This window comes from Ursus arctos, unplaced genomic scaffold (assembly GCF_023065955.2).
Source record: "Ursus arctos isolate Adak ecotype North America unplaced genomic scaffold, UrsArc2.0 scaffold_10, whole genome shotgun sequence".
NCBI lineage: Eukaryota > Metazoa > Chordata > Mammalia > Carnivora > Ursidae > Ursus > Ursus arctos.
In genome coordinates, this window is record NW_026622764.1 from 56,532,650 (window position 1) to 56,546,446 (window position 13,797).

The 13,797-nt window shown below is 34.8% G+C and overlaps 1 protein-coding gene across 4 annotated transcripts in view; it reads left to right on the top strand.

Annotated features, from left to right (window-relative positions):
* FNDC3A (fibronectin type III domain containing 3A) overlaps positions 1-13,797 on the top strand; it is a 158,520-nt gene that overhangs the window by 125,684 nt on the left and 19,039 nt on the right. For all 4 annotated transcript variants that reach the window (XM_044381803.3, XM_026493254.4, XM_044381804.3 and 1 more), the window contains 6 exons: positions 2,876-3,000; positions 3,350-3,524; positions 5,088-5,174; positions 11,747-11,885; positions 12,546-12,614; positions 13,645-13,763. In XM_044381803.3, coding sequence (XP_044237738.2) covers positions 2,876-3,000; positions 3,350-3,524; positions 5,088-5,174; positions 11,747-11,885; positions 12,546-12,614; positions 13,645-13,763 — 714 coding nt within the window. The remainder of the gene's footprint in view (positions 1-2,875; positions 3,001-3,349; positions 3,525-5,087; positions 5,175-11,746; positions 11,886-12,545; positions 12,615-13,644; positions 13,764-13,797) is intronic.

Below are 13,797 nucleotides of genomic sequence, written 5' to 3' on the forward strand. Positions count from 1 at the left end.
AGTTTTTTATTATGGCTACTTTAACAAATTGCCACAAACCTGATGGTTTGAAACAACACACACTTACTCTCCTATAATTCTGGAAGCCAGAAATCTAATATGGCTCTCACTGGGCCAAAAATCAAGGTGTCACTGTACCCATGCTTCTTCCAGGGATTCTAGAGGAGAATCCATTCTCCTGACTTTTCCAGCTTCTGGGGGCTCTCTTCATTACTAGGTCATTACCATGAATCCATGGCTGCATCAGATAGCCTTTTCTACCCCTGCTGCCATTATCACGTGGCCTTTTTCCTCTTCTGTCTTCATGTCTTTTTCCCTCTAAAAAGGACACTTGTAATTCCATTTAAGGTCCACCAAATAATCCAGGATAATCTCTCCATCTCAAGAACTTTAACTTAATAACATCTGTACAGTCCCCGAATAGGGTAACATTCACAGCTTCCAGGGTTTAGGACTTGGATATCTTTGGGGGCCATTATTCAGCCTACCACAGCAAGCATACTAAGCTTTATTATTTAGTACTTTGTTTTTCTGTCATTTATTGTGTTCTCTCTTGCCCTACTGCTTATACCACAGCTAAGAGGAGTGGCCAGAGGAAGTAGAAGAAATTCCATTGATAATTTGGGAATTCAGCAGTATATAGGCATACCTTAGAGATATTGCAGGTTCGGTTCTAGCCAACCACAATAAAGCAAATATTTCAAAGCAAGTCACATGAATTTTTCGGTTTCCCAGTGCATATAAAAGTTACATATCACACTATATTTGTAGTCTGTTAAAGGTACAATGACATTGTCTTTAAAAAAAACAATGTACATACCTTAATTTAAAAAGACTTTATTGCTAAAAAATGCTAACCATCATCTGAGCTTTCAGTGAGTCATAATCTTTTTGCTGGTGGAGGGTCTTGCCTCAGTGTTGATGGCTGCGGGCTGATCAGGGTAGTACTTGCTGAAGGGGAGAGTAACTTTGGCAATTTCTTAAAAAAAAAAAAAAAAAAAAACAACGATGAAGTTTGTTGTATCAGTCGACTCCTTCATGAACCATTTCTCTGTAACATGCGATGCTGTTTGATAGCATTTTACTAACACTAAAACTTCTTTCACAACTGGAGTCAATCCCCTCAAACCCCGCTGCTGCTTTACCAACTAAGTTTATGTAGTATTCTAAATCCTTTGTTGTCATTTCAACAATCTTCACAGTATCTTCACCAAGAGTAGATTCCATCTCAAGAAACCACTTTCTTTGCTCATCCACAAGAAGTAACTCTTCATCCACTAAAGTTTTATCATGAGATTGCGGCAGTTCAGTCACATTTTCAGGCTCCACTTCTAATTCTAGTTCTCTTGCTGTTTCCACCACATCTGCCCCTACTTCCTCTACTGAAGTCTTGGAACCCTTGAAGTCATTCCATGAGGGTTGGAATCAACTTCTGCCAAACTCCTGTTAAGGTCAATATTTTGGCCTCTTCTGTGAATCACTGTAACAAATATAATAGTAATGAAAAAGTTTGAAATATTACAAGAACTATAAAAACGTGACACAGAGTTACAAAGTGAGCTAATGCTGTTGGAGAGATGGCACCAGTTGACCTGCTTGATGCAGGGTTGCCACAAACTAGACTTTGTAAAAAAACACTATCTGCGAAGCACAGTAAAAGTGAAGTACAGTAAAACAAGGTATGCCTGTATTAAAAGAGTAATGAGGCACAAACAAGTAGGTTTTATGCCAGAAATTTTAAGAGAATTTAGAATTAGGAAATCTGTTGCTATATCATAGTAATTTAGAAGAAAAAACATATGTTGATAAATTATGTAAAGATATTTGATAAAATTTAGGACTTAGTTAAAACTCAAATTAGGAATAGGAAGATGATTCCTTATCTGATAGTTATTTTTGTAATAAGTGAAGTACCATCACTAAACAATAAAAGCATTGCTAGTCAAAGCAGAAACAAGTCAAAGTTGTCAGTTATTCCCACCTTTATTTAACTAATGCAGTATAATTTGGAACAAAAATAAGAGGTACAGCCAAATAGTGGCTGGCTTGGGGGGCAAAACTATCATTATTTAGAGATGATACAATTTTCTATTTAGACAACTCAATAGAACCAACTGTAAACACCATTAAAACGGAAAGTGTAGTAAAGCAAGATACAGACTGAAGGTTTCTTTAAAGCAGTAGTCACCCTAAAATCACAGTTTACCTCTACCAACACAATAAAAGTGGATGGAGAATAAGAAACTTGTCCATTTCATGTGGCATCCTAAATTTCTAAAACTCTTTAGTTGTCCTGAGCTGCAGACTTTTCTCTCTCCCATTCTTTTGCCTATAATTGAGTTTTTCTCTCTGCTTGTATTCTTTCACTGTTAAACCTAAGCAGTTGTGGTTCCAAAATCTTTATTTTGTAGGTTAGCAGCCGTTAAGGTGGAGGTTTGGGGATCAAGTCTCTAACTTAAAACTGTTTGTGTAGAACTTTTCATAGTTTGAGGAACACTGCCAGTTGTTATACAAAGATCACTCTATTTCTGCTACTCCCAGTCCCCCCATAGAGATTGTGGGGTCCATACATGGAAAGAGTTTCTTTTACTAAAGCCAGAGAAGATTTAGCATCAGTTAAAACAGGGTACTTAGTTTAAGAAGGTGTACAAAGATACCTGCTTTCTAGTTTGTAAATTCTGCATTTAATGAACAGTAAGTATCATTTAAAAGATGTGTGTTATCTCTACTTTCTCTTGAGATCCATGATTCATGTAATAAAGATGACTTTTAATGTACACTAGCTAATATGTTATTATTCATCAAGCAGGAATTATGTGGATTTATCTTTTTACAATAATGTACATGATACATAATAATCAGCCATTTTTTTTAGGGAAAAGGAAATGGAGAATTTTGTCAGTGTTATATGGGCTTACAGAAGCAATTTAAAATTACTAAACTGTCACCAGCCATGGGTTGTAAATTTAGACTGTCAGCCAAAAATGAGTATGGCACAAGGTAAGATATATTTTAATATAAATATATTATTTAGTCAACTTCACTTATATAAATTATCTCTAAAAATTCTGCTTTAGTTTATGTTGGCATAGTAAAGGTGTGTTACTAGCCTAGCAAAAGCTGTAAGAGAAGGTGTTAGTTACATAAATTTCAGTTTTAAAAGAATACTAATTCACTTTTAGGTTTCTGATCTGATTACCGTAAAAATACTATCAAATCCAAGATATATTATTTGGATTATAATTAGTTACCAAAATTGTTACTTTCAAAAAAATGTCATTATCAAATTTTCTTTAGCTATAAAAACAACTCTTTTTCATTCGTTCTTAAAAACCATTTGTTTCAACAGTGGTTTTAGTGAAGAAGTCTTATATTACACTTCAGGCTGTGCCCCTTCTATGCCAGCGAGTCCTGTATTAATTAAGGCTGGTGTTACTTGGTTATCCTTACAATGGAGTAAGCCCTCAGGAACACCATCAGATGAAGGAATTTCCTACATTTTAGAGATGGAGGAAGAAACTTCAGTAAGTATGAATATGTCTTCTAAGTAGAGTGTCTAAAACCTATTTCAGGTAGCATCAATTCTTATAAGTAAATAGTGCCATAATAGTTAGATCCTTCCCTAGGTCCTTTGAGTCCTTGGTTGGTTATCATTTCAGAGGAATTGGGAGTGAGGAAGAATTCAGTCTTTTGTTTTCTTGATGTGTAAGAGGGGGTTTTGTTTTTTATGTGTGTTTGTATATATTTTGTGCCTACGAATAGCATACTGTATTTTAAATGTATATGTTTTAGGGAAAATAAAGAGAGGGGAAGATCACCACAGCCCTTTAGCCTAAGCAGCTGTAAAAAATAAGGAAATAATATGTCCACCTTTTCCAGCTATGTTCATAAACTGCTTTCCCAAGCACCACAGGAGGTATGAAGAGCTTCACATGACACTATACAGTGCCGCCAGAATCAGGTTTCCAGTGGCTTGTCTCCTATGAGCTAGAATGGAGCCAACATGAGTTAGGGTGTCTTCTGTTAGCTCTACGTAGTTTCATAGCTTTTCAGAGCTACTTTAAACCAATTTGAGTCAAAAATAGCATTGATCCACTCCCAGCTATATACCCAGGAGAATTGAAAATACATGTTCATACAGTAATAGTACATGAATGTTTATAGCATTATTCATAATAGCCAATAAGTAGAAACAACCCAAATGTCCATTAATTGATGAATGGATAAACAAAGTGTGATATATCCATACAATGGAATATCATTGAGCCATCTAAAGGAATGAAGTACTAACACATGTCACAACGTGAACGAACCTTGAAAACATTACGCTAAGTGAAGGAACCCAGTCACAAAAGACCACATATTATGTGATTCCATTTATTATGGATATAGGCAAGTCCATAGAGACAGAAATTATATTAATGGATGAGAAGAGGGGAAGTGACTGCTAACCAAAAAATAAAGTACAGGCTTCATTGTAGAATTAAGAATTTAATGATGGTTGCACAACCTTGTGAATAAACTATAAGTGATTGAATTTCATACTTTAAAATGGAAATTTTACAGTGTGTGAATTATATGTCAGCTTTTAAAAATAACATTGGGAAAATAGTGAGGCATTGTCCCTGGAGCTATAAATAGCAATCTAATACCTAAGTGACATCCCTACCTGCCAGCACAGCCAGCCATTTATTTATTTACTTAAACACAGTGCAAATTAAATATGTTTAATAGTTATAGTTCTGTTTAGCTCTTGCAACATCTGTCTAGGAAATTGTTAGTTTTAGAGATGTGCTTCCTGATGGTGAAGTTACCATTGACTGACTTTACCCTCAACACAAAGATGTTTTCTTGGTTACTGTATTTATGGAGAATGAGTTCTCCATCCCCCTTCAAACATTCCTTAGCGTTTCTGGAAACTGGATCTGTCCATTCAAGATAGAAGTATCAAGGTGAGGATTACACTTAATGGAGCATTAATCACCTTGTACACAGTAGAAGATGAAGACCTGGGTCTTTTTACATATTTGTTATTCCCCATATTTCTGCTGTTAGACACCTAAGAAAGGCTTATTTTCCCTTTCCAGGGATATGGCTTTAAGCCTAAGTATGATGGAGAAGATCTTGCTTATACAGTGAAGAATCTCAGACGTAGTACGAAGTATAAATTTAAGGTAAGCTTTGCAAGCCCTTAAAAGATTGATTTGTTGTTCTTGTTGTTCCTGTTGTTTTAAAGCTAAGTACATACCTCACTCCTTGGTTTTAAATCTAAAATAGTTTTGGCCTTGGGGCACCCGGGTAACTCAGTCAGTTGGGCATCCAAATATTGATTTTGGCTCAGGTCATGATAACATGGTTGTGAGATCGAGCCCTGCACTGGGTGCCTTGCACTGGGTGTGGAACCTGCTTGGGTTTCTCTCTCTCCCTCTGCCTCTCCCCACTTGGTCACTTGCTCTCAAAAAAACATTAAAATTTTAAAAATTAAATTAAAATTAAAATAGTTTCAGCCTTTCTAATGAGCAATGCTTTACTTTCTTACTGTGTAACATTGTTTGTCAAACGGTATATATATTTAAATTCAAATCAATTTTAATGTTTTATGGGACCTTTTATTTGTATAATGTGAACAAACATCTTCTAAAATGTGGATGTTGTTAAACACATTCAGAATATGCTTTTTTGTCCACAATATCTGAAAAAGTAATGCTTTCATTTTCTAAGTACATTATATCAAATGGTACACAATTCAGTTTGTCTCATTACTGGTAGTCACTTGATAAAGGTTGTATCTACCATGCTTCTTCACTGTAAGGTTTTCTTTTTCCCTTTCTTTTTCCCTTACAAAATAAGTATTTTGTAAATACTATGTAAACATCTTGGTTTTTTGTCAAATTTTCACCTCCTGGTTTTAACCCATTGATCATTCTTGTGTGAGTCAATTATTACTGATTCATAGCTGCCAAGTGGTGATTTTTTTAATTTTATCATTCCTTCTGCATTTACTAGTTGGCATTATACTATAAAGAAAAGCTTTCTTTTCTCATTTATGTTAGTATGAACTCATGGATTCCTGTTTACTGAGTGGGTTATTTTTATTACATTGATTATCAATTGTGAGACTCAAATTGGTTCTGATTTAGGACCCCCTTCAGGCTGGCTTACAGATCCTTTTGAAATGTGTTCCCCATCATTCTTTGGGCCTTTCCTTTCTGGTACATGATATTCCAGTCTCATCTTGTGCTTTCCTTTCTTCAGCCTTGGGATTGGTTGTTTCTCAAAGCGCCTGGGTCTTTTTAGTGGACAGTGGTATTTAGAAACCAAAATCTGGGAGATAAGTGTATTTACTGCTGTAACAGGTTTGCTACTTCTGGACACCCTCTCAGTGGACAGAGCTATGAACTATATGTATGTATGTATTTTATGTGTGTGTGCACACACAAAATTTATATGCACAAACATATTTACATCTGTATTTATATATATGTATATATATATATATTTTTTTTTTTTTTTTTTTTTTTTTTAAACCATGAGGTTACACCACATACCTGCAATTTCAATCCAATACCACAGGTTAATTCTAATTTTCTCCTTTTTCTTATTTCTAGCTCCCTTCGTCATCAGCAAGAAAGTTTGCCCCAGTTATATTCATTATATTTGGTTTATGGAACAAATTCCTGCCCTCCCATAAATTTCTATTCAGGGTGCTTGAGTTCCTACTAGACAAATGCTTCTGTCTCCAGCCAAACCAGCTATCCCCTAGCACAGATACTTGCCTTGTTTAGCCCACCTGTTGGCCTTTACACTGAATTATTTCAGGTGTAAAGCAGAGAGATTGTACATATCATTTATTGCTTGCTTGAGGCATGGAGACTATACATATCATTCTTGCTCACTTGAAGCAGTAGCAGGCTTTGAAAATTCATCTACTAGGGAGATTCCTGAAATTCTGTATCTCTCTTAGTATAGCATCAGGGATATACATTGCTATTTGGAGACAGTGCTTGAATTAATCAATATACCAGTTAATATAAGCCAGCCTACATTTTTTTGTACAGAAGTTTTTCTAAAAATACAAGATGCTTATTAGTTGATAATTCAACATTGGAATTTTACTCTCAGTGCTTGTTTAAGCAAATCATTTCAAATAAATGATAGAAGCCACTGTAAATTGTTTTCACTATTAAAAAGCAAAGATAAATTTTATTCCTTGAGAACCTTAGAAAATTTTTAATGAGAGATTTGATTATGGAGAGCATAATAATTATATTTATTATGCTTTGTCTTATATATTAGCTTCATTTTTAAAACTTATAACACTGAGTGATTTTAGTTTCCAAATAGAGTTTTCATATTTACAAGATATATAAAATACCTAAGAAGTAAGTACATTCATTCAGTTTTCCTCTTATGATGATGTTGGATTGTATTTTGCTTCAGAAATGATTATTGTTAGGATTAGTCAGTAATGATTAGAAAATGATTAACAACATTTTCTAAGGGGAAAATATTAAGGTCTTTATAATTTGGTAAATGTATTAAAATTCTTAGAATTCTGTCATGTAACACCATGGTGTTTTTGCCACATAGAGACAAAAATGTTATATACACATATAGGAATTAAATTTCTCATGATCCACTATTATAAAAAATTACAAATTTTTATTTAAAATTTCTCACTGTGACAGTCACATTCAAATTGCAGGGTATACAGTCAGAATCTCCAAGGAGACAGTAGGCTTTTAAAAAAGTACCCCCAAGTAACTAGAGAGGGGATAGGAAAACAATATGTCTCTAAACAACCTCTTAACAAATCACTGGCTTATAGGAAGAGATTATATGCAGGCTTATTAAATATTAAATTTAAATAGTGATAAGAACCTAGAGTAGTAGTTCCCCAAGTGTGATCATCAGACCATTCTATCAGCATCACCTGGGAACTTGGGAGAAATGTAAATTTTCTGGCCCCCTCAGTTCTGCTGGATCAAAAGTTCCAGGATAAGGCCTAGCAGTCTGTGTTTCTGCAGACTCTCCAAGTGATTCTCATGCTTGCTGAAATTTGAGAACCACTGATCTGTACGAGGAAAAAAATATTAGGAAATAGAAAATGATGACTGTGTGAAGTCTTGTAGAAACTCAGACATTTTGATTCTGCCTTGTGCTGGGTGCCAACTGAGAGGCTTTTGAATCATTAAATCCTATTACTGTCTCAGTCTTTCTTTTCTAGTTTGACATTGCGGGGCTCCTCTTTCAAGCAAACCATGTCAAAATAAAGTCTTAACACTAAAGAAATCTTAGAATACTAAGCAAAAGCAGCAAAATATTGTAATCCAGAAAGCAATGACTAGATAGTATATTACTGTTTGTAAAGAACAAACAATAAGGATATGATTAACATAAAATTCTAATATGATCAGCTTCACCAAATGCCAGAGTTCTAGTTTCTACACTACAGACAATCCTAGGACACTCAAAATACTAAAACAAAATTGGAACAATGAAAAAATTTAAAGGATAAAAGAAAAATGAAAATAAAAATTTAAAGCATAAGAAAGCAGCCAGAATTCTTAAAATCATTTAAAATTCAGAATGGTTAACAAGCATACAGTGCTGATTCCATCAAATGGTTCGTTGGAAGCTGGGTTAAGACCTATTGTCCAAATTTAAAATGATAATAATTATTATTAATTATATTTCTTACTATTATTGAAGGCTTCAGAGGCTAGTAGCAGCCATTCCCTATGACTCTGGGCCACTAGGACACTGATGTCTTATTTCCTAAAGTTCCTGAAAAATAGTTTTTCAAGCATCAAGGCTTCTAAAGATCAAGTTCTGAGTACCTTGAGCTGAGAACCATTAAATACTTTCACTGCAGCTTGTTACTTATTTTTGTGGTCTTTTTACAGGTGGAGAGAAATCAGTCAATTAGTATCTGGATCCATCAACTTCTCCGATCTTCCATTTTTGAAATTCACTTATACACTTACATGTCAGCATCAGTGACAGTACATAAACATGTTCCCTTCTTCCTCCTCATCTTGTCCAGTGTCACGATGTCTTCCTTTCTCCTTTGCCCTATTCTAAGTGTGCCCAAGTTTAGTCCTAAGTTCTTATGTCCCTTTTCTCCCTTGGATACATCATCTCGTTGCCTTCTATCAGTTGTCATTTTTGTTCTAAAGAATACTAAATCTCTTCTGTGCTGTTATCAGGCTATTCTCTTACCATCTAATTACCTTCTGAGTTCTATTTTATACCTAGATTAATCTTTCTGAAATACAGCTTTCCCTCTAAAAAAAAAAACAATTTCCTTAGTTTCACATAAGATTTTTTTATATTCTGACTCATTTCATTTTTAAAATGCACTGCCTTTTACTCCTTAAACTGGCTGTCTCACCAGATTGATTACTTATTCTTCCCTGAGGAGAGCTCACTATTTACTCTTCACTTCTGCTCTATAACCAGGGCTTTCTGTTCTCTCTCTTACCCAAGCTTGCCCTTTTACTGCTCTTGCCCATGAAGACCCCATATCACTTCTATTCCCCTTTTCAAAAACCTTTGTGGACCATTTTATGCCTTAGTAATCTTTCTTCTGTTACCTAAATCTTTTGATACACATCTTGCCTGTCTTCTGCATAAAGATTCTAAACTTGTTGAAGATAAGAGTGCACCACACCTGGAGTTCCTAGCACAGTGCTCCCTCTGCGGTGACTGAATGAATGTTTTTGATTATTTGTAAAATTTGAGGGTGGGGAGATAACCATATGGCTTTATAACCTTTAATACCTTTATGGGTAACTAAAGCTAAAGGAGGCAGTGCCAAAATATATAGTCTTAAAAATATAATTAGTAGATCTTTCTGGTTTTTAGGGAGTCTGTTCTTTAATAGTTTCTTCTAATTTTAGGTTTAAGTAAACACTGTGTACCACATTGAGAAGTGTTTTGACCCTCTTTGTAGTCTGTTTGTAAAGCTGCAAATAAAATCCATTGTAGTGCATGGGAGGACTGAGGAAGGCTGAACAAAACTGAACAATTGAAAAAAAAACTGAACAATCAAACTGAATTTTACTGAGTTCTCATGGACTACATGAGTTGTTTGGGGGTAGATTTATTTAGATCCTTGTCTATATTATCATGTCATATCATAATGGATCTTATCTGTGAGTCATCCATTCATCCAATATTTTTTGAGCATCTATTCTATAATAAAGCACTGTTCTAAATACTAAGAATACAGCAGTAATCAAAACAATATTCTAGTTGGGACTAGACAATAAACAAGGAAATAGCAGATGGTGATAAGTGCTATGTGGATTAATCAAATTAGGGTGAGGTGATAGATGACTGGGTAGTCAAGGAAGTGTTTTTGGAAATGACATTTAAATCTGAATAACGAGAAGGAGTTAGCATGTCAAGAGCAGAAAGAACATTTCAGATGGGAAATAACTGCTAATGCAAAAGACCGTCAAGTGGAGGTAGTCAGGGGTGAAATCACATAGGGTATTGTAGGCCATAGGGAATTTAGATTTTATTTTGAGTAAAATGAGAAGCTGTTGGAAGGTTCTATGCTAAGAAGTAAAAAAGTCCCTTTGGCAGTTGTGTAGAAAATAGGGTTGAGAGAAGGAATTGAAGCTAGGAAACTAGTTAGTAGTATATTGTAGTCATTCAGAAAAGATAGAGTAAAAGAAGCCTTGACTAAGGTGGTAGTAGTAGCAGAAAACAGAAAAGTGGAGGTAGAGTTGACAGGATTTGGTAATAGATTTAAGTTGTAGGTTTAGAGAAGGAAGAATCAAGGGTGTTTCTTAGGTTTTTTACTTGAGCAACTAGGTAGATGGTGGTACTTTTCACCGATGAGGAAGAGAGCAAAGATGAAGCAGGTTTAGAAAAGAGAAAATCATATTAAATTGGACATTTGACTTCAGGAGCTTTAAGTTCAGTATAAGAGATAAGGTAAAAATATATATATGAATTTCTAAAGTCATATATAAAAATACCTAGATATGAATTATGTTTATTGCTGTGCAACTTAATAGCTTGAAAAAACAAGCATTTATTTTCTCACAGGTCTGTGGGTCAGAAATTCAGGACCAGCTTACCTGGGTAGTTCTCATACAGGGTTTATATGAGGTTGCAGTCAAGATGCCAGCTAGGGCTACAGTCATCTGAAGGCTTGACTGGGACTGGAGGATTTGCTCCCAGGTTCACTCAAGTGGTTGTTAGCCTTCAGTTCCTCTCGGACTATTGGTCAGAAGCTTCAGTTCCTTACCAGATGGGTTTCTCTGTAGGGAAGCTACACACTCTCATTTCTGTTACATTGTATTGGAAGCAAGTTATTAAGAACAATTCAAAGGGAAGAGGAATTAGCCTTTATCTAAATAAAGGAAATTCAAAGAATTTGTGGACATCTTTTTAAAACCCAAAGAATAGTAAAAGAATAGGTAAATCAAGCCCAAAGCCTATCAAGTATTATCAGATTATAGCTTATTCCTGTGATGACTCTTGGTTAGTGCCAAAATGTTAGACTTAAACTTGTATTCCCAGAACTGACTCTAAAAGGGGATTATACCTAAATATTCTCCATATATGCTAAGTCCCTGTTGAAGACAAGCAATCTCACATAAACAAACCATCACAGTCTGAAAACTTTATCATTTGAGCTTATTTATCTCTCATCATTTTGTTCATTAAGTCTTTGTCATTTAGGTGTCAAATATTAATTTTTTATGTCTTTGGTTATTTTATGTCACAGGTTATTGCTTACAATTCAGAAGGTAAAAGTAATCCAAGTGAAATAGTAGAATTTACTACGTGCCCTGATAAACCAGGAGTACCTGTGAAGCCTTCAGTTAAAGGAAAGATACATTCACACAGTTTTAAAATAACTTGGGGTAAGAAATGCATATTTGTACATCATTATTTTTGTATTTAATTTAAATGATTTGAATATTAAGATAATTCTTAGGATAGTTAGGTAAATTTGTTAGCTCAAGCAAGTTCAATAGGAAATGTGAGAATCATTCATTGTTTGAGGATCTTTTTTGTGGAAAACTTTGGACTCACACAAATACAGAGTTCATATTTGATATAGGAAGAACTTGGGATAAAGACTCTGAGCAGAGATATAGCACTGCATGAAATGAATGATTACTGAAATTATAGCTAAAGTCACCTAGGTCGTCCTAGCTTTCATGAGAAATGAAAATCACTTATTCACTTAAACATTTGTTGGGGTGCCTGGCTGGCTCAGTCAGAAGAGCATGCAACTCTTGATTTCTCAGGGTCGTGAATTCAAGCCCCACATTGGGTGCGGAGATTGCTTACATAAATAAAACTTGAAAAAAAATAATAAAACACATTTACTGAACATCTGTTTATACACTACTTAATGCAAAATCAGTAATCAAATGCTCATATTAATTAAAAAAGCATTGCAGGTGATTCTCTTTATTTTTTTAACAATCTTAGGTTTGGTATTCTGTTTATTAGGATCTCTGTCATAGTTTAATTGTATGTACTTTGCCTAATACCACTTTTACTTCTTTGGATAGACCCACCAAAAGACAATGGAGGTGCAACCATTAATAAATATGTAGTGGAGATGGCAGAAGGTTCTAATGGTAAGAATAACTATTAAAAATTAATAGATTTAGGGATGCCTGGGTGGCTCGGTCAGGTAAGCATCTGCCTTTAGCTCAGGTCATGATTCCCGGGTCCTGGGATCGAGTCCTGCATTGGGCTCCTTGCTCAGCAGGGAGCCTGCTTCTCCCTCTCCCTCTGCCTGCCGCTCCCCCTGCTTGTGAACCCTCTCTCTGACAAATAAATAAAATCTTTTAAAAAAAGAAATTAATAGATTTATACCAATCTGCCTCTGCTCTTCCATGACTTTACATTTTATACGATCTCTTTTCTTTCACTTTTCATTTTTTTTCCTTTGTTTATAGCAGTTAGTATTTTGCCTCTTATGATCCACTTTAAGTTACAGTCTCTAGAAATACAGTGAATCAAATGTAAGACTGCTGTACACCTATATAATTAAATTTACATTTTATTTCCTTTCTCATTTGTTTGCATTGCTCAGTTCCAGTATATCTAAAGTCTTCTGAAGGTTTATTCAGTTAGATTTTTAACCAGACACATCAGAGAAAAATTATCTTGTAAAATTTAACTTACATTATACTAGTTTTAGTAATATTCTCTGCACCTCATGAACTTTATTTTTGAATCGCACATTTAACAGTCTTTATTTCTATGCAATGAACTGTTTCCTGCAAAATAATAAGAATGTCTTTTAATTAAGGCTAAACTTCCTATGGTATTGGTTCCTTTCTACTCTTTGTGTGTTATAATGTTATTACTAGACCAGTAAACACATTTAAAATGCTTAATTAAAAGCAAATTATGAACGTAAGCCAAAGTTTGTACAGAGTTACAGAGATACTTCATTTCAACAAAGCCTACAGATTTGTCTAGGAAACTGTAACATAAAGAAAATCAGATCATCTCCAGGAAGCTCGAAGCAAGCTTAAATTATTTCTGACAAATTACGTAAACACTTACTTAGCGAAGCTAGGATACCTGCCATGTCCGTGATACCAGAACGTTAAACATTACCTTGTAGCTGATTGAACATAATTCTTCACCTTACAGGAAACAAATGGGATATGATATACAGTGGAGCCACTAGAGAACATCTTTGTGATCGACTGAATCCAGGTTGTTTCTATCGTTTACGAGTTTACTGCATCAGCGATGGAGGACAGAGTGCGGTAATACTTACATGTAGATTTTTTTTCAAGTTTG